We start from the raw sequence: 24325 nt of genomic DNA, 5'->3' as shown, positions 1-24325 counted from the left end.
TAGGCAATATAATGACAGCATTTAAAATGTGCAAAAGCCCTTTTATATAGCATCCCATCTCATTCTCCCAACAACCTTAGAAAATGGGTTTTAGCAAGAAAATATTTACTTATTTCAGGTAGAGAAAGTAAAACCAGTGAATAAAATAATTTCCCAGGAGTATTCTGAATAGTGGAATCAGCCTCCAAACCCAGTTCGAACTAATACAGTGTCCTCTCCACTGTGAACAGAACTGTGTCTGAGACCCCATAACCCAGGCTATTGGTGAGGCACAGACTTCCTAGTCACAGTCTTACACACTGGTACATGATTTAAACAGAAACGTTTAAGATGTTCAGTTCCAATGTTTAGAAGAATCCACAAATGTGCAAAGCAAGAATTTATACCTAATCCTACATATCAATGTTAGGCAATCTTCTCTGTTGAATTTCATTTTGTCTATGCTTTAAATGCCTTTGGGTCAGACCGTGTGTGCTTAAAGCCCGTCACTACATCAGCTCGATTTAATTCATCAGTTTTCATCAAAACCTCAATTTGTCCCAGGAGCAGTGACAGAAGCCAGCCTGTCACACACACAAAACTACAGTCCTTGTCCCAGAGAGGTTTGTAAGCCAGTCAGGAAGACAAATACATAAAATCAAAAATTATATAGGCAACACTCCATAGAGGAAGGTAATATGCAAAGAACAGAAGGGGGTTATATTTGAATTATATTTTGAAGAGAAATTGTTCCTTATAACTTACAGGTAAATGATAACTCTATCATTAAAATATTTAAGAGATGCATTAGTAATTATTATATGCTTATTTAACTATATTCCAATATATATGTAAGAAATGAAGCTATAAAAAAGGAAAATATTAAATATCCTTCAGTTTCATCAAGTATCATATGTCATAAACGTCAACAAGGATTCGTTCCTTAACAATAATTTAAAAATCAGGCACATTTAACACCCTATAACATATAAAAATTTGATAATATATGGCTTGAAATGATACTTATTACTGTACTATAATTAATACATATAATAATATTGCACTAATTAAAAACCTAATTTTTAAAGGATTTTTATTTATTTGACAGAGAGAGAGAGAGATCACAAGTAGGCAGAGAGGCAGGCAGAGGGAAAAGGGGAAGCAGACTCCCTGCTGAGCAGAGAGCCCGATGTGGGGCTTGATCCCAGGACCCTGAGACCATGACCTGAGCCGAAGGCAGCGGCTTAACCCACTGCGTCCCCCAGGTACCCCAAAAAGTTAATTTTGTCTGAAAAAAACTAATTATACCTATTAGGGTTACAGATACCTGTATCAGAACTTAAGAGATATAAAAGAATACAGTCACTTTCTATTTAATTAAACTGACTTCTAACATGGGGAGAAAGGAAACACATAATTTCTATAGACTTTAAAAAAAAAGTCTCATTTAAAATCAAAATACAGCAGAAATAGTTTACTTCCTTTATATTATAAATTAGTCTTATTTGCTGTAATATTCTGCATAAGCCTTTCTGTTCAGTACCTTTTATGTGAAACATTTGAGTGAGAAATTTTAATATAGATTAATAATTCTGTAATTTTGGAGAAATGTCACAAATTTAGTAGTTACACATTATTGTTCTGAAACAGTTGCTAGGTAAGCAATTGGATATTACTTCCAATCCGTTAGTCTTTATAAATCTCACTGATCAGGAAAAAAACCAATATACAACATATCTCAACCCCATATTTTCATAAATTTGATCTAACAGCATTTTCTCCCTTCTTACAAGTGTAACTGGACAAAAGAAGTTTTTCAGATTTAGAACTATAGTTAATGAAATTGGAAATACAACTCCTCAGGGTATCTCTGCATATGGAGTGGGGGTGGGAAATAACTTGGCAAAATTTTCCACAACTGTGTCCTTTTTTTTTCCCAGCATCAAAAGTCACCACTATTCAAACCAGCATCCCAGACTCACAGGAAACCCTAACCCCCACACCGCTATCAAGACCTGGGCAAATCATGAAAAAGATAACCTGCTGGCTATATTTCAAAACCAAGCAAAGCTAAGAAGTTGACTAAGAGCAAGAAAAAGAGTTCAGATGACAGACTTACTTGCACGTAGAACACTGGCTCAAGTCAATGAGTCTCACACATGTCGAAAGCACAGAGCAGGAAGAATGTTCTTCCTGCGCAAGCCATTCAAATATCACCCTGCATAACATTTACATGAAAATCCAGGGTCCAGCCCATTTGCTTTTGACAGCGTCTACTGGAGGGTGCGGTAGCCAAGGTGCTCATGGAACAAACTGAAACATATTCTCCCATGGGCTGGGTCAGCAAACACAGGCCACACAGGCACATGTGCACACACGCACGCACACACACAATATTTCAATATTCAGGTAGGAGAAGTTAAAGAATAATAAGAAATAGCTTTTAAGATATTCGTAAGGGTAATTACAGGCTTAGATAATTTCCTGGGGTTACTTCATTTTTGCTCTTCTAGATGAAATGTTTCTTCATCTGTAGATTTTATGATTAGAAACTCTTGCACTAATCTACATTCACCTTATCAATGTAATTTTTGCTGATAGGTCTATTGTAGGTGATTGGTGCCACTCAAACAAATTAATAGGATTCTCCGAGAAAAAAACTGCAAGTCCATAGGGTCCTATTTCATTCTAACTTTAAAAATGCCCTTGACTTGGGGCACCTGGGTAGCTCAGTGGGTTAAGCCTCTGCCTTCAGCTTGGGTCATGATCTCAGGGTCCTGGGATCCAGCCCCGCTTCAGGCTCTCTGCTCGGCAGGGAGCCTACTTCTCCCTCTCTCTCTGCCTGCTGCTCTGCCTACTTGTGATCTTTGTCTGTCAAATAAATGAAATCTTTAAAAACAAAAAAAATGCCCTGGACTCAGGGCCAGTTTTGGTGTTCTAAAAAGAGAAAGAATGTAAAATTGAATGCCAAAAGATCACAACTACTGTAACCTAAACAAAAGTAAAATACCTCACAAGTTTTTTTTTTTTTTTTTTAAATTTGTAACTAAAAGGACACCACACCCTCAGATCTACAGGACACACCTACCACAATGAGGTTCATCTCTAGTGCAGTTATCAGTCAACTTCTACAGGTCCCTATTTTGCAACAGGCAATGTTATTTATTCTCCAAGGTTATTAATGCCACACTACACACAGCCCAAGAGAACAGGACAGACAATGGCAGAAAATCTTCTGAGATATTACAAAATTCATTCTGTCCTTTGTCTCATAAGTTGCCTCCTCCTAGTGATAGTCTATCTTAAACAAAAAACATGTAATAACACGAGGGACACCTCAAAGGGATAGCAATACACTTAATTTCTTTTTTTTTTTTTTTTAAACAGCCAAAGTAAAAACAGAGAAATTCATCTTCATATCTTCTGACTGAGATAAGGTATCTTTTTCCTCCTCCCCCTCCTCCTCCTCTTTTTTTTTAAAGGTAGGTACCGTGCCCAGGGTAAAGCCCAAAATGGGCTTGAACTAACCACCCTGAGATGAAGTCCTGGGCTGAGATTAAGAGTTGGATACCCAACCAACTGAGCCACCCAGGCATCCCTCTTTTTTTTTTTTTAATTTATGTGTGGTTAATATTCAGTGCTATATTGGTTTCAGATATACAAGATCGGGATGTGACAGATCTGCACACTACATAATGCTCATGGCAAGGGATCTTCTGACCTTCACGATGCTGATCATTCTGATCCTGGAGGACAGTCACAGCTGCTATTTTTGAGGGTTTACTGGGAACCAGGAACTTCACATACATACTATAAAGTGTCTTGGTGGGGTCAGATCTGAGACTGGAATAGGTGAACAGAATCATTTTCATAATCAGTTTCATAATCATAGAATTTTCATGAAGTTCCTGAATTTTTGGAGTTTTGGGGAACTCACACAGGTACCTAAGCACATGTCTAGTTTGGCACTTGGGTTGCTTGCTGTTCAGACTCCACGGTGGAAGCAGTGATTAAGGAATAGATGACAGACTGTACGGTGAGACAGCTGGGCCCTGGAGAGAAACTGCCAAGCGTGAAGAAGAGTTGAGGAAGTTGTGCTAAATGGACCACCAGGCCTAGCTCCTGAAGGGAGCCGCAGTACTGGAGGCAGTGGGAGGCTGCTCTTACTGACCACTGTGTCTCCCAGCCTGCTGGATTATTTATGTGCCTTGAAATTCACAGAGAGGGAAATTTGAACAATCCCATCACAAGCAATCTACCCAGCACCACAGGAAGACCTGAAGGGAGAACTGATCTCTCTACCAGCCAGGGAGAGAAGATTCCCTAGGTGATCAGACTCAGAGCTCCAAGGAGGTCAACATGGAGGGCCGGTGGGCAGAAGGGATCATGAACAAAGAAGACTGCAGAGATATGAGTGGTGAAACCAGCTTCTTTTCCCCACAATCTTTGGGGGAGATTACATCTCTTTCCCTGGGACCCACTACTTGGTGGGGCCTGGAGGACATTAGGAGTTATCAGTATATGTCCCTAGAGATCATTGGAAATGTTGAGAAGGGACCCCAGGGAGATGAAAGGCTTTCCTATTCAGCAGCAAGTGGGGAAATAGAATTAAGATCTGTCTTCTCTCTAAATATGGCCAAATTGGTTTGTCTTCAGTGGATTGGTTAGGCTAGAACTTAGCCATTGCAGATATGTATATGCATACATGTATTGTATGTATTGTGTGTCTGAAAACTCAAAAGAACCCTGAAAAGTAGTATCTGTTTCACAGGGGACACAGAGAGGTAAATTCAAAGAGGTTAGACTTGTCCAAGTTAACACAGCTAACAAGGAATGGCGTCAGTCTTAAATTCAGGCCTGCTTGATTCTAAAACCTATGCTATGTGGCTAAAAATTCTAAGTCATTGGTGGGAAAACTTTTAAATAAAGACAAAAGTAACAGAACAGATTAAGTAACCTTTGTGTGCCTATTCTGCAGATTCAGCTCTTACTAACCTGTGACCAATCTAGTCTGTCACCCACTAAAACCACCCACTCATTGTTTTGATGCAAATCCCAGATATCAGACATTTCAGTCTGAATCTCTAAAAGACAAGGATTGGAATAATTTTCCTCTTTTCTCTCTACATTACAATATGAATTTTCTTGGTCAATAAAGGAACTTTTTATTTCCCAAGAATGTCCCAAACTGAGCCCCCAATACTTTTTTTATTATGAAATGTTCTTCTTGAGACAATAATCTTATGAGAGTTCTTGGCTCACTCAGAAAGATCCTCTTCAGAATACAGATATTCACTTTTACCTCACCCTGTGCTTTCTGAAAAGGATGCTGGAATGCAGCTTCTTCTATGAATATGGGAGACGAATAAAAAATAAATCTCCAGTTCTCAAGAATGCCCCAAGAAAGGAGGCAGAAAACAATGGAGCAAGGTTGTCAACTCAACAATGTCCCTGAGTGCTCAATCTTGATGTTTTAAATAGGCCCTGGAGCGGGACGCCTGGGTGGCTCAGTTGGTTAAGCAGCTGCCTTCGGCTCAGGTCATGATCCCAGCGTCCTGGGATCGAGTCCCACATCGGGCTCCTTGCTTGGCGGGGAGCCTGCTTCTCCCTCTGCCTCTGCCTGCCATTCTGTCTGCCTGTGCTCGCTCTCTCCCTCTCTCTCTCTGACAAATAAATAAAATCTTAAAAAATAAAATAAAATAAATAGGCCCTGGAGGGAGCACAAGAATACAAGAATAAGTATGTAAACAGGCATTCGGTAAGTTTTAACAGGCAGCTACCACACACCAGATTTATGTCAAGTGCCAGATGTATATTGTTAATGGCCAGACAGAGGCACTCTCCACCAGGCTTCTAATCTCCTACAGAATAAATACAAGAAAACAAGGAATTACCAGGCCACCAGAGTATATAGGTGACAACAAGGAGGGCAAAGAGTTACTGGGATCTAAAAGGAGGCGGCAAACTCACTTTTTTCCCTGAGTGGGATAGTTGAGAAAGGGGGAAACAGGCCTGAGAGACGGGACTTCTCCACAGTTACACAGAGGTAGCAACAGGGGAAAACCTCATCATCTCTCAGCTTCTAATTATTCTGATTTCTACCTCTAGTCCAGAAGGACAGGAGATGCTTCACTGTAAACATTTCTTGCTACCATGACAAGGTTTTATGGAAGAGCTAGTTTTGAACTGGGTCTCAGCCCATTTCTCATAGAGTTTGAGAAACGGACAAGTGCATGTGTTCTGGGCAGAGAGAACAGTATAAGCAGGCTTTTGGAGTATATTCCGATGACAAACGCTACTCTGTTTCGCTGACCATGCAGGGACAACCACAAAACAATGGGAATGGATGGAAAGGCAGGTTGTGACCAGATTCGACAGAGGCTCGAAGACCAAATCAAGCTGCTGCTTATGAAGGCTATCAAGGGTGACAAAAACCCTATAGTTTGAAGACAAAGACTTAAGAAAATGCTACAATTTATGAGTCACTGGAGTAGCCACAGATTATGTTTTTTTATAATTTTAAGCTCATATTCCATTCTAATTCCCTGCACTTATTAACAAAAATACTTAGAAAATGGTTTTCTCGGGAGGACTTTCTATTTGTTTAGAGATGGCTGTGGGGAGTCTGAGGGGTAGGAAGTGAGGATCTGCTCAAGGGACAGGCATGAAAGAGGGACTCATGCAGTGGCCGTGCTGCAGAGCAGACACTTGGGAAGGGAAATGTGAGAAGTGGTGCTTTCAGCCACCAAATACAGCCAACGGACTAGCTCCTGGGGACTCTCGAAGAATGACACAGAAGACAGCATGAAAACCTCAGAGAGTGCATACATTTTCCCAGGGAAGGTTGACAGGAGTTTCTATTATGGTCTGTTAGCTCCTGTTTCTTAATAGTGTCAAGGCCACAGACTAAACCTGTCATATGTCCTAATGAGAGTGGATTAGGAGATCCTTTTAGATAGCACATTTCTTAGCCAAAAAACTACTTCTAAGGTAATTATGAGTAATTATTATGATCGAGAGGTCTAAATTCATTGTTCTAAGAGGGGCTGTGAGAAAGGTTTATCCTTTGAAGTGAGACAAACTTGAATTTGAACCCCATGTTTGCTAGTTACCTCTGGAGTGATCTTGAATAAGTTATTTAACCTCTCTGAACCTCAGTTGTCTCATCTATAAAAGCAGAGAATACCTACCAAAGTTGTGGAGAAGATTAATAACATGGCATGTGGACATGCTTTCCTACAAAGTGCCAGGTACACAACTAATACCTGTTTCTTCCCCCTTGTTGGTGAAATCAGTGCCAGATAAAAGGGGAATTACTAATAACCAAACATCCTATAAGCTTCCTAGTCCAACTTCCTTTATTAAACTTTATAAGAACTGCTAAGTAATAGCAAAATAGATTCATTTCCTTTTTCTTTCCTTTTCTTAGCTACTCAATAGGATGGGTACTAAGGAACAGAAAAATGTCAGATACACTTGAGAGAAATAATAAAAATAATTCACATAACTCAGTAGTAAAAAGGACCCCATTTTTTAAAATGGGTAAAGATCTGGGTAGACATAGCTCCAAAGATGTATACGTGGCTGACAAGAACACAAAAAGATGTTCAACGTCATTTGTTATTAGGTAAAAACATACCCAAACCATCAAAACTACTTCACACCTGTTAAGATGGCTATAATATAAAAACAAAAACAAAAACAGGGGTGCCTGGGTGCCTCAATGGGTTAAAGCCTCTGCCTTCAGCTCAGGTCATGATCTCAGGGTCCTGGGATCGAGCCCTGCATCAGGAATCTCTGCTTAGCAGGGAGCCTGCTTCCCCCTCCTTCTCTGCCTGCCCCTCTGCCTACTTGTGATCTCTGTCTGTCAAATAAATAAATAAAATCCTAAAAAACAAAAACAAAAACAGACAAATGTTGACAAGGATTTAGAGAAACTAGAATACTCTTACATTGCTTGTGGGAATGTAAAATGGGGTAAACACTTTGGAAATTTGTTTCGCAGGTCCTCAAAATGGTAGAGTTACCATATGATGTAGGAATTCTACTCCTAGGTATATACCCAAATGAATACCAATATGTGTACACAAAATCTTACACACTAACATTCATAGTAACATCATTCATGTAGCCAAAAAATGTTAACAACCTGAGTGCCCATCAACTGATGGGTGGATACAACAAAATGTGGTATATCCATACACTGGAATACTATTCAGTCATAAAAAGGAATGAAGTACTGATACATGCTACAACATGGGGGAACCTTGAAAACACTATACCAAGTGAATGAAGCCTGTTGCAAGAGGCTACATATTATATTATTCCATTTATATGAGATATTCAGACTAGGCAAATGTGTAAGGGATAGAAAGTAGATTAGTGATTGTCTCAGACTGAGGTTGGGGATGGGGGGAATGGGGATAGACTGTCAATGAGCATGAGGCTTCTTTTTAGGATGATCAAAATGTTTTAAAATTAATTTTGGTGATGACTGTGTAATTCTGTGAATTTATTTAAAAACATTTAATTGATCCAATTGTTTAATATGTGAATTATATCTCAATTAAGCAATGAAAGAAAAAGGAAGAAGGATGGGTTATTATATCCTGAAACAGAACTGTGGGCTCCATTTGATTGAGAAAATTATGGCCAGGCTTAGGTTGTAGACTGAGGGAGGCACTCCACACATACCTCCATAACGTGGAGAGTTTGCCTAAATGATATGTTATTCAGTATTACTCTTTTATATTATATTATTTTTTTTTATTTAGGTGGAGAAGTATGATTAGCACCTGACTGCAGCAATGAATACTCTATGAGCATTGCCCTACTTTGTGACTTTTTACAAAGTACAAGCACATCAAATATTACCTGGGCTTGGCTTCAATTCTTAGAGAGACAATAAGACCTGAGACGTCTTAGAGTCATGAGTGAATTTTAAGTCCCAAACCAGCCTGCCTCTTTAACAAAATCTTCAGTGTACTTCACCAAAAATCTCCTTTTGGCTTCCTTGAGTTTATACTACAGAAGGGACGGAAAACCGCCAAATGGCTGAATTTTAATTTCTTGCCATCAAATGTTGGCATTTTTCAGGCATCTGTGTTTTGTGGTGTAAGATTCATACTTGCTGTAAGAGTGCCCATAATACTTCAAATACACACACACACACACACACACACACACACACACACACGCACACATCCCCCCATAGAAGATGACCAGGATAACAGTAGTACTAAAAATAAAATAGAAATATAGTCAAATGCTCACTTCCATCTTTAGGTCATCATTCATCCTGATGCAACCGGAAAGATCTGATCCTAGGTAGGGGCCAACTTTAGGGCCTGGGCACCTGACAATAGAAAACAAAGTTCCTTACTAGAGAGAGAAAGACCGAGAATTTTGGCAGATATCAAATGCTTCCCTTCCCTGTCCCAACTTAACCAAATTTCTAATTAAGCTCATGGTTTTAGTAAGATATAAGGAAAGAAGCACCAACCTCCACCGGAGAGAAGTCGCAAACCATAGAGAAGCTAGCCAAAAATAAAAATAAAGAATTTGCAATTCAAAGTCTTGCTTCCTTACCCTTGGTACAGAAAGGAAATTTCATGGGAGTGGACAGTGCGCACAAACTCCACTGACATTCTGAAACGTTTCCTAAGGAAGTTCAGTCTGCGTACTCAGAAAGGTGAGCACAGAGGAACTTGGGTAGAGGGTGGGTGTGGGGGCAGGGATTTGCAGAGGCTCATTAGCCTTGAGGAAGAAGGAATATGCTCAAAACCAACCGCTTAATTTAGCAATAGATAGTAGATTCCTAAAGACTGGGAAACATTCAGCTAGCCTAATTTGTCTTTTACATTTTAGAATGGACATTAGGGGATTCAAAGAACAAGAAAAGTCACTTCAAGAAAACTATAGAGATATCTTTGTTTTAAAATTGCAAATTTTCAGAAAGTCAGAAGTTCCATTTTAAGAACTCCATAATAAAGACATGATGCTCTCAGGATACAAAAGTCTAACTGAGGGGCGCCTGGGTGGCTCAGTGGGTTAAAGCCTCTGCCTTCAGCTCAGGTCATGATCTCAGGGTCCTGGGATCGAGCCCCGCATCGGGCTCTCTGCTCGGCAGGGAGCCAGCTTCCTCCTCTCTCTCTCTCTGCTTCTCAGCCTACTTGTGATCTCTGTCTGTCAAATAAATAAGTAAAATCTTAAAAAAAAAAAAAGAAGTCTAACTGACTAAATGTCTTGGCAATCCCCCTGGGGCAAATAATACATCATATGTTAATAAAAATAATAATAAAAAAATGTCTAGGCAATAAAAAAAAAGGCCACCTGTGAAGAACAGGGTAAGTATATTCTGCTCGTTTAACTTACTTGCGTCTTCTAGTCACATCCAAAGCTCCATCTTCTAATTCTCCATAGTTGGGCCTTTCACATGAAACCTGGATTCTTTTGGCTACACCTGAGAAAAGTGTCAATTCCAGTCTTGTAATTGCTGTGAGACTCTCTACATGCAAGACATCTGCAGAACAGCCAAGAATAAAACCAAAAATTTATTTCTGGTTTAAACTAGATAATAAATACACATTTATTTATTTATTTATATTTATTTTTATATATAATAAATACGTGTTAATATATTTAATAATATATAAATTTTATATATATATAAATTATATGTGTGTATATATGAATGTACGTATATATAAAGCAGAAGTCAACTCAATTCTATTAACCCTCCCCCTCCTTGATGCTTAGTTACATAAAGTGAAAATGCCATTTTTTTAAAGCAGAGTGGGGAAAGGGCAGAAAATAATTGCCTAAAAGCAGCTAGATGGGTTAACAATCTGCAGCCAGAGGGTAAAATACAGCCAGCTGCCTGTTTTTGTAAATAAAGTTCTCCTGTAACACAGACACACCCATTCATTCACTCCACGGCTGCGTGTGATACCAAGTAGTTGCCGCAGAAATCACACAGCCGCCAGAGCCTGAAGGGTTTACTGTCTGCCCCTGACAGAAACGGCTTTACCAACTCCTGAAGACAAAATGGTCAGACATGGTGATGGGGGGACCCGTTAGAAACAAAGGAAATAGGGTAACAGACCACATGTTTTGGAGGAAGCCATCTTAGGTGTCTTTTTCCGAGTATAGGAAAGAGTAATAGGAAAAAACAGAGGCTTGGGGTTCATCAGAAAGTTTTCATTCAAACGCTCATTCTGCCACATACTAGTTGTGTGTTCTTGGATACGCACCTCAACCACTCTGAGCCTCAGCTTATTTGCTTGTGAAGTAACACGTGACCTTAGGCAAATTACTAAGTCAATATTCCTCTGTTTCCTTATCCTTCTTATCTTACATTAGCATCTTCTGGCAGGGATGTGGTGAGGATTAAATGAGGTAATAGTGACATTAAGAGCAGAGAACAGGCATCTGCAGGCACTGTAGGATTGTGATTGTGTTATTATTCCTAGGTTAGTGTGAGTAAAATATCTCTGTAAAGCCGTATGCTATTGATTGATACAAAGTGGCTGTTCCACTAGTCATGGTAGTAGTTTTCCCTTCTCTAGTTGAAATGATCCACAGATGAGTCTACTTGCTCTTTATTTCATCTTAACTTTATTTTGAAAACCATCCCATGTCTTTTGGTCATTTCAGAACCAGCCATTAACTTTTGCTTTCAGCCACATCTCGGTTGTGATGAGAGATGTCACCACCATGAGCATTTCCTAAGATGAAATTCATTCTCCTTGACCTGACACTGAGTCATAGTACACAATTTGTCCCACAACCTGCTCCAAACTTATATTCTACTGCATCACAACCAAACTCATTCTAAAAAAGACTTGTCCAGCTTCGATTCTTCTTCAAACACTTGAGGCTTTTGCATTCTTCTGTTTAACTTTGTCCTCCCCAGCTAAAACTCTTTTTCCATCCTTTTTGCAATTCCAAAAAGCAACCCATCTTTTAAGGCCTGCTTCAACTCTCATTTCTTCTATGAAGCCTTCTTGGACTTCTCTGGGTCCATTGTAATCTCCCTGATAATCTGTGATATTTTAGGATTTATTTTTTATTATAGAGAATATTATACAGAAATATGGGGCCTTGCACAGAGTAGGTGCTCCAACAGAAGTTCACTGAGAGAATTCAAGGATAAATATTTGAGTATTCAACAACTTTTCCTGTACAAATATAATTGTGATTAATGACTTTCCTTTTTTTTTTTTTAAAAGATTTAATTTATTTATTTATTTGTCAGAGAGAGTGAGCACAGGTAGATAGAGAGGCAGGCAGAGGCAGAGGGAGAAGCAGGCTCCCTGCTGAGCAAGGAGCCCGACGTGGGACTCGATCCCAGGACGCTGGGATCATGACCTGAGCTGAAGGCAGCTGCTTAACCAACTGAGCCACCCAGGCGTCCCATTTCAAAAAGAACCTTACCCTCAGCCATGCCTGATAGGGTCGGTGTAAGGGAGGCAGCTATCCATGCTTACCTAGCGGAGGTGTATACCAGCTCGTATATATGAAGGTCAGGAGTGTCTGATGTAGTCTTGCTTCTTGACCACTATATCGTTTATGGCAACACTGCTTCTGAACAGAAAATTAAATAGTATTAGCTATCTAAAGGGTATAACATATTTCATTATCATCTTCATCTCCAAAGGTAGAAAGAATATCACTGGTCTAAATAACCCTGTGAGAGAGGTCAAGAAGAACATAAAAGATCCCAAGTAATAAAACTTTCAACCTTTTGATCGAAAGCGATACCTTATGGGTAAAGTATAATTCTCATTAAAAATTACAGATCGATAGTTTAACAGAATTATATCAATTCCCAATGATCAACACTGTCATATAAGCAAAAGCCTTGAGGATAAAGGTATGGGTGATGGGTAAGCTTAGTTATACCATACTTCTTCATGATACCACAATCAAAGAATTTAATGTATCACTGTATCGTAGTATTTACTGGCATTTTGTGCAAGCGTATGACAAGGAAGAAGAATAGGAAGGGACGCCTGGGGGGCTCGGTTGGTTAAGTGGGTTAAGTGTCCAACTCTTGATTTCAGCTCAGGCCATGGTCTCAGGGTCATGAAATCAAGCCCTGTGTTGGGCTCGGAGACTGCTTAGGACTCTCTCACTCTGTCCCCCATCATCTGCTTGTGTTCTTTCTCTCTCAAAAGAAAAAAAAAAGTTAAAAAAAAAGTAGGTATTTATTGTTTCATCTCATAATCTCCCAAAAGTGGTCTGGCTTAGAATTCTAAGACTAGTAATACACACTGGGCTTCGCTTGCCTTTTTGACATAGCAGTGATTCACGACGGGCACTTAACTTGTTTCAAAAAGCTTAAACTTACCAGTTTTTCTTGAAACGGTTGTTGAATTCCATCTGAGCAGGACAAGGGATCACAACGAGGAAATTCCTCATCTAAACAGCTCTGTCATGAGAAAATGGTGCAGCATATTCAAAGGCAGAATGACGACAGCGTCAAGGATACAAAGCATATTAGACTTAAGAAAAGATACCATGCTACCTGAGGAGAGTGGCATTGGCTGGTTCTGTTAGGGGTTTAAGGGAACAGGCTTGTAATGGTAAAGGCTTTGTTGCATTTTTCCCCTTGTTCTAGGAATGAAAGTCAAAGTTTGGGGACAGGAAATGCAATGGGTTTGTCACTGAAATCTTCAGGCAGAGGCCAAAGAAGGTTGTCTGGAGACAGGTCAGTGTAGTGAAAATGGTGCCTCTGAGAATCTCATAGCAATCAAATTGTGGTCTTAGTCCAAGAGGTGGAAACATACCTATCACAATTACATTATAGAAAATTGTATCGGTGTTCCTGGTAAGATTAAAGCATATTTAGATGTAGAGGTTTTTTCCACTTCAATTACTGTAGGGGGCTTTTTAGGCACTCTGCCTGGCCTAATCTCCCACATGCATAATTTTTTTTTTTTTTCTCTACTTAAACAGATATGCCTGCATTATGCCTTGGGAACAGATACATGCAGACACCACCCTTCTTTCTTCCCTTCTCCAGTCCCCACCCCCAGTGCCAACCTTACTGTTCCTTATGTTCCTCATTTATGAACAAAAAGGAGAAATTCACCAAGTAGCATAAGTGAAAGAAATACATTGAACTCTACCATGGATATATTGAGATATCCAGACAGGAAGGAGTTAAAAGTTTAATTCAAATAGGAGGGGCACCTGGGTGGCTCAGTTGATTAAGTGTCTACCTTTGGCTCAGGTCATGAATCCAGGGTCAAACCCTGAGCCAAACTCCTCGCTCAGCATGGAGCCTGCTTATCCCTCTCCCTCTCTCCCTGCTTGTGTGCTCTCTCTCTCTCAAATAAATAAAATCTTCTTAAACACACACACACACACACCCCAAAAAAATAAATAGGAGAAAAATGATGCAGGAATCATCCCAGCCCATCTAACAGTACACATTCAAGAATATCAGAAAGGATGTGCCTAAGACGAAAACACTGGCCCTTTGCTAATAGGTACAGTAAATTCTGAAATGCTTTCTCTTTGAAAGATGTTATTAGCAGCCATTCACAAACGAGATCCCCACTCTTGTTTTGTTAAATGCTTTCTCAGTGCAGAAGAGAACAAAGTCCACCAGAGCATTTTCTTCTAAGTTGGTTATTTAATTTTATGATTAAAATGATTATCTATTATAAATTAGCTTCAAAACTTTATACAAATTGGACCTCTTCCCCGTAGTAAATAATATCACAAGACTTTTTTTTTTTTTTTTTTTACCTGAAATAACAAGCCATGGAGGCGTCCTTTAATTAACTTCTTTCTCAGTGACTCAGTTGTTGCTAGAAAGAGAATTCATAACCAGCTTAATAGGACAATTTGTAACCCCATTTTCCCTCAGTTCCTCTCATAAGCTTTTAAGAACTTTAAATTTGGGGTCTGAAGAAGGGAGAGAGAAAGCAGTGACTTCTGAGAATGGCATTCTCAACTCATGTCTGGTGGGAAAGGAAGAGCAGAACAAAAGCTAGAGCAGCTAACCCATGATCCCTGCTGGGCATTCCAAATTCCCCTCCACAGATATGAGAGATGTCCTCTAGAAGTCAGAACGATTCCACCTTAACACAGTAATACACCTCAGAGGTCATTCAGTCCAACTGCAGAGAATGTAGAAATCCGCTCTCCCAGAAGCCTCTGCATGAGCTGTGAGTGAGGGATGGCAACCCCTAGAATCAAAGCCCTGTGATCCCAGAATCCTACGGATCGGTCTGAGATGACAAGAATACTGTTGCCCAGTGGATTTCAATGATAACTGGTGAGTCATGCTGGGATCAGACTCACAGGATGAGGCTCAATTCAGTATAATTTTCATGAAATTAAAAATGTCTGTCTTTCTACTTCTCTGAAATCTGCCTCCCAGTAACTTCCAATTTTTCATCTCTGGAGTAACAGAAATGAGGAGTAAAAAAAAAACCTTTTTAACTTTTTGAATTACACAGGTACATATCACTTACCTGACAATCTACACTCCTTAAAATATAGACCAGAACCAGAAAGTAGGCCCAAATCTTGTGCACCAAAATAGATGTTGATATTCATGGCCTTTATTCCTGTGGCAATTCCTCACACTTCCACTCATACAGTAGGCTCTGAATTAATACAGGATTCTCACAAGCTCTGACTGCCTTCTCAACCCACAGATGATTAAAAACAAAAATTACATGAGGGTAGGATGCTCTGCTAGATGGAGACATATTAATAGCTACCTTTTTTTTTTTTTTTTTAAACACTAACAGCAAGGAAAATTAACAGCAAATACTCTGGTGTCCAAAGCATACAGTTTTCTATCTCAATAGACTGAAGAAATTCTGAGCCATTAAAATAATACTAATATATGTGAAAAGTACATAATCTAACAAAATTTTTTTCTAAGAAAAAAGGCTTAAAAAGCTTCAATTATATTGAAAATTACCATGTAAAATTCTATTTTGTAAGAATTTTTTTTTGTAAAAATAACTTATTTCACAACTAAGCTTCACTTAGTGTTACTAAGCCCACTAGAAGGAAAATACTTATTTAAATATTTCTAACACATTTAAGTAATTGATTTTTAATACTTAAAACTCTAGTAAAAGATTCAGTTTTAGAAAATTCTCTTTTAACTGCATTAAATAAATCCTTCTCCCAAACTACATCTAAGCAACAGCAACCAACCTCTCAGAAGTGACCAACATTATGTTTGTGAAGGTTGTGTATCAACAAGACACTCTCTGTGAATTTCCAAATAGGCTTGTGTTTCACAAGAAATAATGAATTAGTATAAGACCATCTAAATTGCCCATCTGCTTTCCCACCAGGCAATCTTGGGTTTTAGGACTAGTCCATCTCAAAACATTTAAATCGTAAACCTTGTTTCAACAGATGTTTTGTGCAACGTGTAGAAACTATTTCCATAAGTTCCATGAGGCAAAATACATTGCCTTATGAGCCTAATTTGCATTCACCTTTGCATTCTTTTTTATGTGTTTGGAGTTGGACCTGCCATGTCTCTAGGACATTTAGATTTTACATGGAAACAAATGAAACAATGGTCACTATATCCCCCGCTGTTGCCATCTGCAATATAGGATGGGACTGGGTGTCTTGGATACACTGTCTTCAAAGGAAGCTGGGACAAAACAACTGTCCAAATGACTATGCAATGAGACTACAATTAGTTAGGCAAAGGCCCTACAATTAATTAGCTGTTGATAATTAAAACTTTATCAGTGCAATAATAGTGCTATCAATGATGGTTGACATTTATGGAACGTGAACTTTTATAACACAATGGATGTGTTATGTTCTATAAAACTGTGTATTCAAAAAAAATTAAGTTTCACTGAAAATCAGAGACCAGGAAAAAAATTCACAATACATATATCTGTCAAAGGACTTGTATCCAAAATATGTAAAGAAATTGTACAACCAATGACAGAAGGACAAATGTCCCAATTTGAAAATAGGCAAAAGATTTAGATATTTCAGGGGAGCCTGGATGGCTCAGCTGTTAAACATCTGACTTCGGCTCAAGTCATGATCCCAGTGTCCTGGGATCGAGTTCCCTATTGGGCTCTTTGTTTAGTGTGGATCCTCCTACTTCCTCTCCAGCTCCCCTGTGCTTGTATTCTCGCTCTTGCTATCTCTGTCATAAATAAATAAAATCTTTAAAAGAAAAAAAAAGACTTAACGACTTCACAAAGAAGATTTACAATAGTCAGTCAGCAAAACAAATGAAAATCACAAGAAGATACCCAGAAGAGTGACAAAAATGGAAAAGAATGACACCACCAAGCACTGATGCTGTAGAGAAACCGGAACTCCCACACACTGCTGGTGGGAGTGTGAAATGTTACTGACCCTATGGAAAACTGGCAGTTTCTTAGTTACAGCTGCACTATGCCCTAACAACTCTGCTCGTAGATCTTTATCCCAGGTTAGGGAACAACATATGTCCACACAAAGACCCATATGCAGACGTTCATAACAGCTTGCTCCATAACAACCCCAAATTGCAAATAATTTAGATGTCCAATAATAGGAGAAAAGACAACCAAACTATGGAACCATTCATACAAAGAAATATAACTCGATCATGAAAAAGGCATGCCACTAATAAACATAACATATTAAGATAAATATTATGAGGGAAAGAAGACAAAAACACAAAAGCACATATTTTATATCTCAATTCTAGAAGCTAAACTAACCCATCGGTGATAAAAATCAGATCAGAGCTTAAAAAATCAGACCTTATAGTGGCAGAGGTGGGGGAATGGCAGTGACTGGAAAGTAACACAAAGGGAATGTTGTGGGGTTACAGTTCTGCGTTTCAATGTGCATTTGTAAACAATATACTTCAGGTGGTGCCTGGGTGGCTCAGTCGGTTAGGCCTCTGCCTTCAGCCCAGGTCATGATCCCGGGGTCCCAGAAAAAGCCCTATATCAGGATCCCTACTCAGTGGGGAGCCTCTTCTCCCTCTCCCCCTGTTTTTGCTTTCTCTAATAAATAAATAAAATCTTAAAAAAAAATACACTTAAGATCTGAACAATTCATGATATGTTAATTATGCCTTAATTTTTTTAAAAAAGAACAACTTATTTTTTAAAAAATGACAAGAACAAAAAAACAGGGTTTATGAGATGAACTCAGGTTAGGAAGAGATCATCAAAAATGTATATGCAACATGTAACCAGAGCACTAACAAACAAAATTATAAATTATTAGTACCTCAGAAGAGAACTTGGATCACGGAGATGTGCCTCTTAAAATGACCAAAGGCAGCCTCACAGGGTAACAGAAATGCACAATAACAAAAGCATGGAGATGCTGGTGACATTTAAATGGCACAGCGCTGGTGGGGTGCTAAGGAAATGCAGATGGACGGGGAACTCAGCGAGTGGGATTGCTAAAGCGAACCCAGTGGGGAGTACCGTCTGCCACCAGCCAGAGCTCCGTAAGGCTGGGTGGCTCTTCTGTGGGGGAGGATGCCCAGGTGCAGACACTTGTTTGTAATTTTAAAATAAAGCTAAAAGAGCTCCTCCTGCTTGTCAGCAGCCAAGCCAAACACTCTCTCCTTCCGTGCTGAAGGTTCTAGTTCTCCCACCAAGCCAGACCCTATTCCTAGGAAAATCGTGAATGAAATGATACAACTTCCATACTGCACTCAGGTCATTACCCATTGGCTAAAGACGAATGAGAACGCACGCGACAGAAACGTGCTCTAGCCGAACAGACTCTCCCGAGCACTAGCTATTGTTTCGCATTTGTTAATTAACTACTGCGTTTTCTGGGAGCAGATACTGACACTCAGAGAGGTAAAGAGATTTGCCTAACTTTATCCAGTTTCGCTGGATACATCGAAACATAATACAGAACATTGGTTCTGTTAGGAATCATTAGGCTATACTGCCTCCTAGATTATGTCATCCATTTCTGCTTCCTACATTTGGGAAAATTTAGGCCCCCATCCTATCAGAGTTGCTGTGCAAGAGATGGTTTGGGGTTGTTCCTTTGGTCCTCAACCCAACACCTATCTTTAAGTACCTCAACCCCCCCTTTCTTGTCTCATGTCCCTCTTGTGTACTGACTGCTCAAGACACATGGCCATCTTCAAATCCCTGAGGCTCTTATCTGTCCCATACCCCAACCACTCCATGCTAAGGATAGCAAGTTAGAAGACAGCTCCCAGAGAGATCATCTAGGTGAAAGCCTTCTCTAAAGTTGATACAGATACCAGGTTCAGAGAAGGAGTTATGATATACAGGAGCTGCTCAGGCTCTCCCGCCAAGGAAATATTTATAGTTTCTAAAGGTAATCAGTTCCCTCCTTGCTTATTAAATCAGGGACTCAATGAAGATTTCATGTTGGATGGGGTAAAAAGAGGATGAACTATAAAGAGGTGATAGTCTATACTAGATCAAGTGGTCAGTGTTTCATTAGATTCACTCTAATATGTTAGGTAAATGCCTTAGATCTAAGAAGACTTTTGGTTTCCTTTTCAAAACAAACATTCATTTATATACCCAGGATTGCCTTTGTTACCAAGATACTTAGATATATATCTAGGTAAGGAGCAGGAGAAAGAAAATATATAGGTAACCATTCAGGAAACCCAGCAGTTCTAAGGGCACGTGTCATGGAGGCTGGCATGTTCACTTATAAGCTCATACATCAGTCCAATCCTGGCAGCCCCTGAAAACTTAGACATTACTTTTTCAATATTAGGTTCAGGATTTCTATTCAAATATCATGAATAATTTCCTAGTTCCAGCTCATGAACCGTCATTGACCTGAACATTTGGACACAATCACTGAATCCCCACCCAATTTGCTAAGGAACCATTCTTAGATGTGACAAAAATCCATTGCCTTAAACACTTAATAAATGTAGTAAGCTAACTAGAAAGTTTCAGAAGAACTAAGTGGATTTAAGTATTTTTATTTTCTGACTCAGAATTCAAACGTCTGACTCAGAATTCAAACAGCATGTGGTGACAGTGGTAATGGTGGAATGTGCCAGGATGTGTTTATATGATAACTGTCCTACCTCACTGACATTTATTCACAGTCTATCTGGAAAATCTGCTCCACAGAACATTTAAAAAATATGTGCCACCCAAATTTCCCTTGTTGCAAAGGTTGATTTTTAAGGGCATTGTTAGAAAAATCCTCATAAGCAAATGGTCTTCAGAACAAAATCCTGATGTGTATGCCTTCTATGGGCAGCAAAAGATACAAACAAGTAAAAGAAAAACAAAAACAAAAACAAAACAAACAAACAAAAAAAAACCAGGCAGGTTGTGAGCAACTCAAGACAGAAAGGAGGCATCCACTCTACTTTATCCAGCCAGGAAAAAAAAAATATATATATGCATACAACCCAGGATAGCTTTCGGTAATATTTGGACCAATGAAGTGGGAAGACAATAGCAACTTCATTATATCAAGAATGTATATTTTGGGATAAGTTACAAAAGTTGACTCTTCCAAGAAGGCATTGAAAGGAAATCAAAGGCGAGGGTGGGGTGGGGGGAGTAGGAGGAGGAGATAAATTCTTAGTTTTATAAACTATCGGGGTATAATGTTGACTTAATCAAAGATAAATATAATTGAACCCAAAAAATTAGTCCTCTAAAAACAGTGTCTAAAGCAAACATACCATAAATCAAATCTGGAATGCCTTATTATTCGTGTCTCAACAAGAACACTTCTGATCACAAGGGAATCTTCTCCAGTGCCCTCTGAGCAATCATAAAATAATGTATAGATTATGTAATTTAAAGCCTTACACTGACAGAGTAAATTGGTACTTAAAATTATTGAATAATTACTATTACATTAGAACTAGCCAAGTCATTGAAACTTTTAAACAGCATTCTCAGATAGCAGTACGAACAGTACAATAAATCCAAAACAAACCCAGGTCTGAAAATCTCCTTCTCTAGCTTAGCTTAAGCTGATAATTCATTTGTTTGTTACCCAAATCAATAATTTTGTCTAAAAAGATCATCTAGGACAGCTAGAATGAGAAGCTGGCCAAATAAAAGCAATTGACTGGTAAATGGTCAAATAAGCAAGCTTTATTTTGACCAAATTATGTTTCCAGAATAAAATTCACTACTGAGTAATCCGACATCTGTCATTTGACAATTGTCTTCTCACCTAAATCCCTAGTAAACATTACTTTCAGGTAATACAGAAAAATGATCAATATCCCAATTTTTAAAGCAAAATATATATGTAAAGAGCACATTAAAATTTAAAAAGGGTTTTCACATATTTAATATTTTGATACACTGAATTTGTAAGTATTTTGCCCACCCCTAAAATTACTATGTAAAAGAAAATAGAGGGGCAGGTCCTTTCTACCACACAACGGGTACAAGCTAGCTAATAAAATCGGGGTAGGATAGGTAAGCCATTTGCGAGTTCAAATATCCCACGCATGTAAGATTTTTTCCTTCCTTGTTTACTTTTACAGATACTGAGAACTTTAGTTTTTAAAGAAGTAACAGTCATAGACAAATCCAGCTCATAATTTAAAAAGAAAAAAAAAACTGAAAGGGAAAGTTAGCTATTAACACAGCCTACTTGGACACTAAGCAAGCCTTTCTGGAAGCCCACGATACTGCTTTCTGGAACCATTTTATTGTCATAAATGTGGGTATTAACACAGCAGCTGTCATCTACAAAAATGGCTATAGTCTTTTTGCACCACCTCCGAGTGGACTGAATTGGGACATAACACATATTTGCTACTCACTTTTCAGTTTTCTCGTCTTCTGCTCAAGTGTCTGGCAAGTGTTCACCAATTCGGTATTTATAGCCTGGAGATTCCGTTGTTCCAAGATTGCTTGCTCTAATTCATGCAGCAAAAACTTCGCTTTGTCACCAGCTGAGTGGGCTGTCGGATCTCGATCCTCAACCTGGACACATACGGTTAATACTGGATTTTAGCAGGGTGGCGGGGAAAGAAAGCAATTGAGCGTCCCCTGGTATTATGCACACAAAACTGAAAATGTGCTTTTCTTCTCAGGGAAGTGATAAGCCTCTACTGAACTTCTGCAATTCTGTGTTTGCATGGGCTTTGTACACCGGAGCTATCTCTACAGCGGTAAAAGTCCTGATATGTCAAGTTGCCTCTTTCTGCAAAGATGCCTCTTTCCTCGGCAGGCTGTTGACACCGCCTCTTTTACAACTCCCCCCCGTACTTCCTCCGCTCACTGCTGGTCGCCGGGGACTGAACTTCACAGTTCCTCTTCGGGGTTTTTTTTTTTTTTTTTTTTTTTTTTTTTTCTGTTCCCCCTCCATTTTTTACTTCGTGGTTTTAAGAACATCTGAGGAAACTTCCTCTTGAATATAAAGTAGTCACAGGCTACCCTACCTGCTCTGCTCTCTCCTCCGGCCATGGGCTGGTTCCTTGGACTTTCTTCCTAACAACAGCTTCCTGCTTGACAGCATCTCCTTGCACTGGTTCAAGCGCTTCTCTTTGATTCTGCCTGGAGTTAAAAAAAAAAAAAAAAAAAAAGTCCAAACCACAAGCTGTCAGTGACATTTCAACGGAGAGTCACCCCTGGGAAGTTGTGACAAATTAAAACTTAAAGCACTTCCTCAGAGATCAGAGGAAAAAGTGAAAGTATTTACATAAATATACATGCTTAACAAATAGGGAACTTTAATCAAAGCAATCGTATTGATCTGTTGGCCTGGTACCCTCACTTTACAGACCAGGGCATTTTGTCTCTTCTTTTACACTGGGATATTCAGTTTCCCACTGGCTACATTCATCATAGTAATTAGCATCAGTCACCAAGTGCTTAGAAGATGGTACGGAAATGAGGTCACTGTGACAGGTGCAGGATTTACATATCATAGCTAGCTAGCAGTTTCAGAAAAAGAAAGGAAAAGATGATGGAAAAGAAAAAAAAAAGAAAGGAAATAAGAGTTTGGGGTCATGACTGTGGCCTTTTCTCTTTAAGAGTTGTCAATCATGCTAAATTGTGAGCACAGGAAGGGCTGCCCCAAGCACAGATGGAATACTAGATGGTAGTATTTCTGAAAACTTGACTGAAAATTTGACCACTCCCTCCCTTTCTTCTTCACTCCAAATCTCTTAGTGTTGCTATGTTACCTCTCTTTCAAATCCAACTATAGTCCTCCAAAATTTATTAAAATGCACTTGCTCTCAGTTAGCTGATGAGATTATTTAAATCATGCTAGGTATCAATATATCAATGACTATCTGGAAACAACTTGACCCGAATAAGGGTCATATCTTTAGCTCAAAGGGATGACAAACTTCGGGAGCTTCAAAGCAATGAGGAAGACATTGTCAGATTTAGGCCTTGTGCATGCCTCTCAAACATTAACACAGTCAGATCTCTTGGTATATTGGCATAGAAAACCCTAACTATAAGACGGATCACACAAGAGACAAGGATGGTCATGCAGAATGCTTACCATCATGGTAAACTAGCAACCAAAATCCTAAACAAAATAAAAAACTACCTAAACAAACAGCCTACGGAGCCCTTACAGCCAGACTCTTGTTTTAAATATGGTAAGAACATTTAACATGAGATCTACCCCCCTTAAAACACGTTTAAGTGTATAATATCGTTAACTCTAGACACAATGTGGTACAGAAGATCTCTAGAATTTACTCATCTTGCATAACTGAAGCTTTATACCTGTTAAACTGCAACTCTCTATTTCCCCCTCTTCTAGTCCCTGGAAACCACCATTCTACTTTCTGCTTCTCTGAGTCTGACTATTGTAGTTACCTCATGGAAGAAGTGTCATGGCATATTTGTCCTTCTGTAACTGGTTAATTTCACTTAGCATAATATCCTCGATTTATCCATGTTGTCACATGTGACAAAATTTCCTTTTTTAAGGCTGAATAATATTCTACTGCGCGCACGTGCACACACACACACACACACACACACAATTATATTTTCTCTATTCATTTACCATTGATAAACATTTAGGCTGTGTCTACATCTTGGCTATTGTGAATAATGCTGCAATAAACATGGATGTGTAAATGTCTCTTCAAAATTTTGCTGTGAATTCTTTTGCACATATATCCAGAAGTGGAATTGCTGGATCATATAGCAGTTCCATTTTTAATTTTTGAGGAAATTCCATACTGTTTGCCATAGCAGTTGCACTGTATTAAATTCCTACCAACAGAGTACAGAGTTTTAATTATTTCTCTGGATCTCTGCCAACATTCGGTATCTTTTGGTGGTTATTTTTCTTCCTTTGGTTTTTAATAATAGCTTTCCCTAACAGGTGTGATTTGTTCATCATTGTGAATGACTCA

At 39.0% G+C, this 24325-nt stretch overlaps 1 protein-coding gene across 6 annotated transcripts in view; it reads right to left on the bottom strand.

The window, feature by feature from the left end:
- LOC131838920 (inositol 1,4,5-triphosphate receptor associated 2-like) overlaps window positions 1-24325 on the bottom strand; it is a 65469-nt gene that overhangs the window by 24852 nt on the left and 16292 nt on the right. For 3 of the 6 annotated variants that reach the window (XM_059185774.1, XM_059185773.1, XM_059185775.1), the window contains exons 2-9: window positions 22379-22493; window positions 21758-21920; window positions 14737-14798; window positions 13331-13411; window positions 12468-12564; window positions 10354-10501; window positions 9253-9334; window positions 2213-2314 (exon numbers count right to left, since the gene is read on the bottom strand). In XM_059185774.1, the coding sequence (XP_059041757.1) occupies window positions 2213-2314; window positions 9253-9334; window positions 10354-10501; window positions 12468-12564; window positions 13331-13411; window positions 14737-14798; window positions 21758-21920; window positions 22379-22493 (850 nt within the window). Of the gene's footprint in view, window positions 1-2212; window positions 2315-9252; window positions 9335-10353; window positions 10502-12467; window positions 12565-13330; window positions 13412-14736; window positions 14799-21757; window positions 21921-22378; window positions 22494-24325 lie in introns of those variants that run through there. The other 3 variants (XM_059185776.1, XM_059185777.1, XM_059185778.1) reach the window with 3 other exon arrangements.

The sequence above is a fragment of the Mustela lutreola genome, chromosome 8, assembly GCF_030435805.1.
Source record: "Mustela lutreola isolate mMusLut2 chromosome 8, mMusLut2.pri, whole genome shotgun sequence".
In the NCBI taxonomy this organism is placed as follows: Eukaryota; Metazoa; Chordata; class Mammalia; order Carnivora; family Mustelidae; genus Mustela; species Mustela lutreola.
This window is presented reverse-complemented; position numbering and strand designations above follow the sequence as displayed.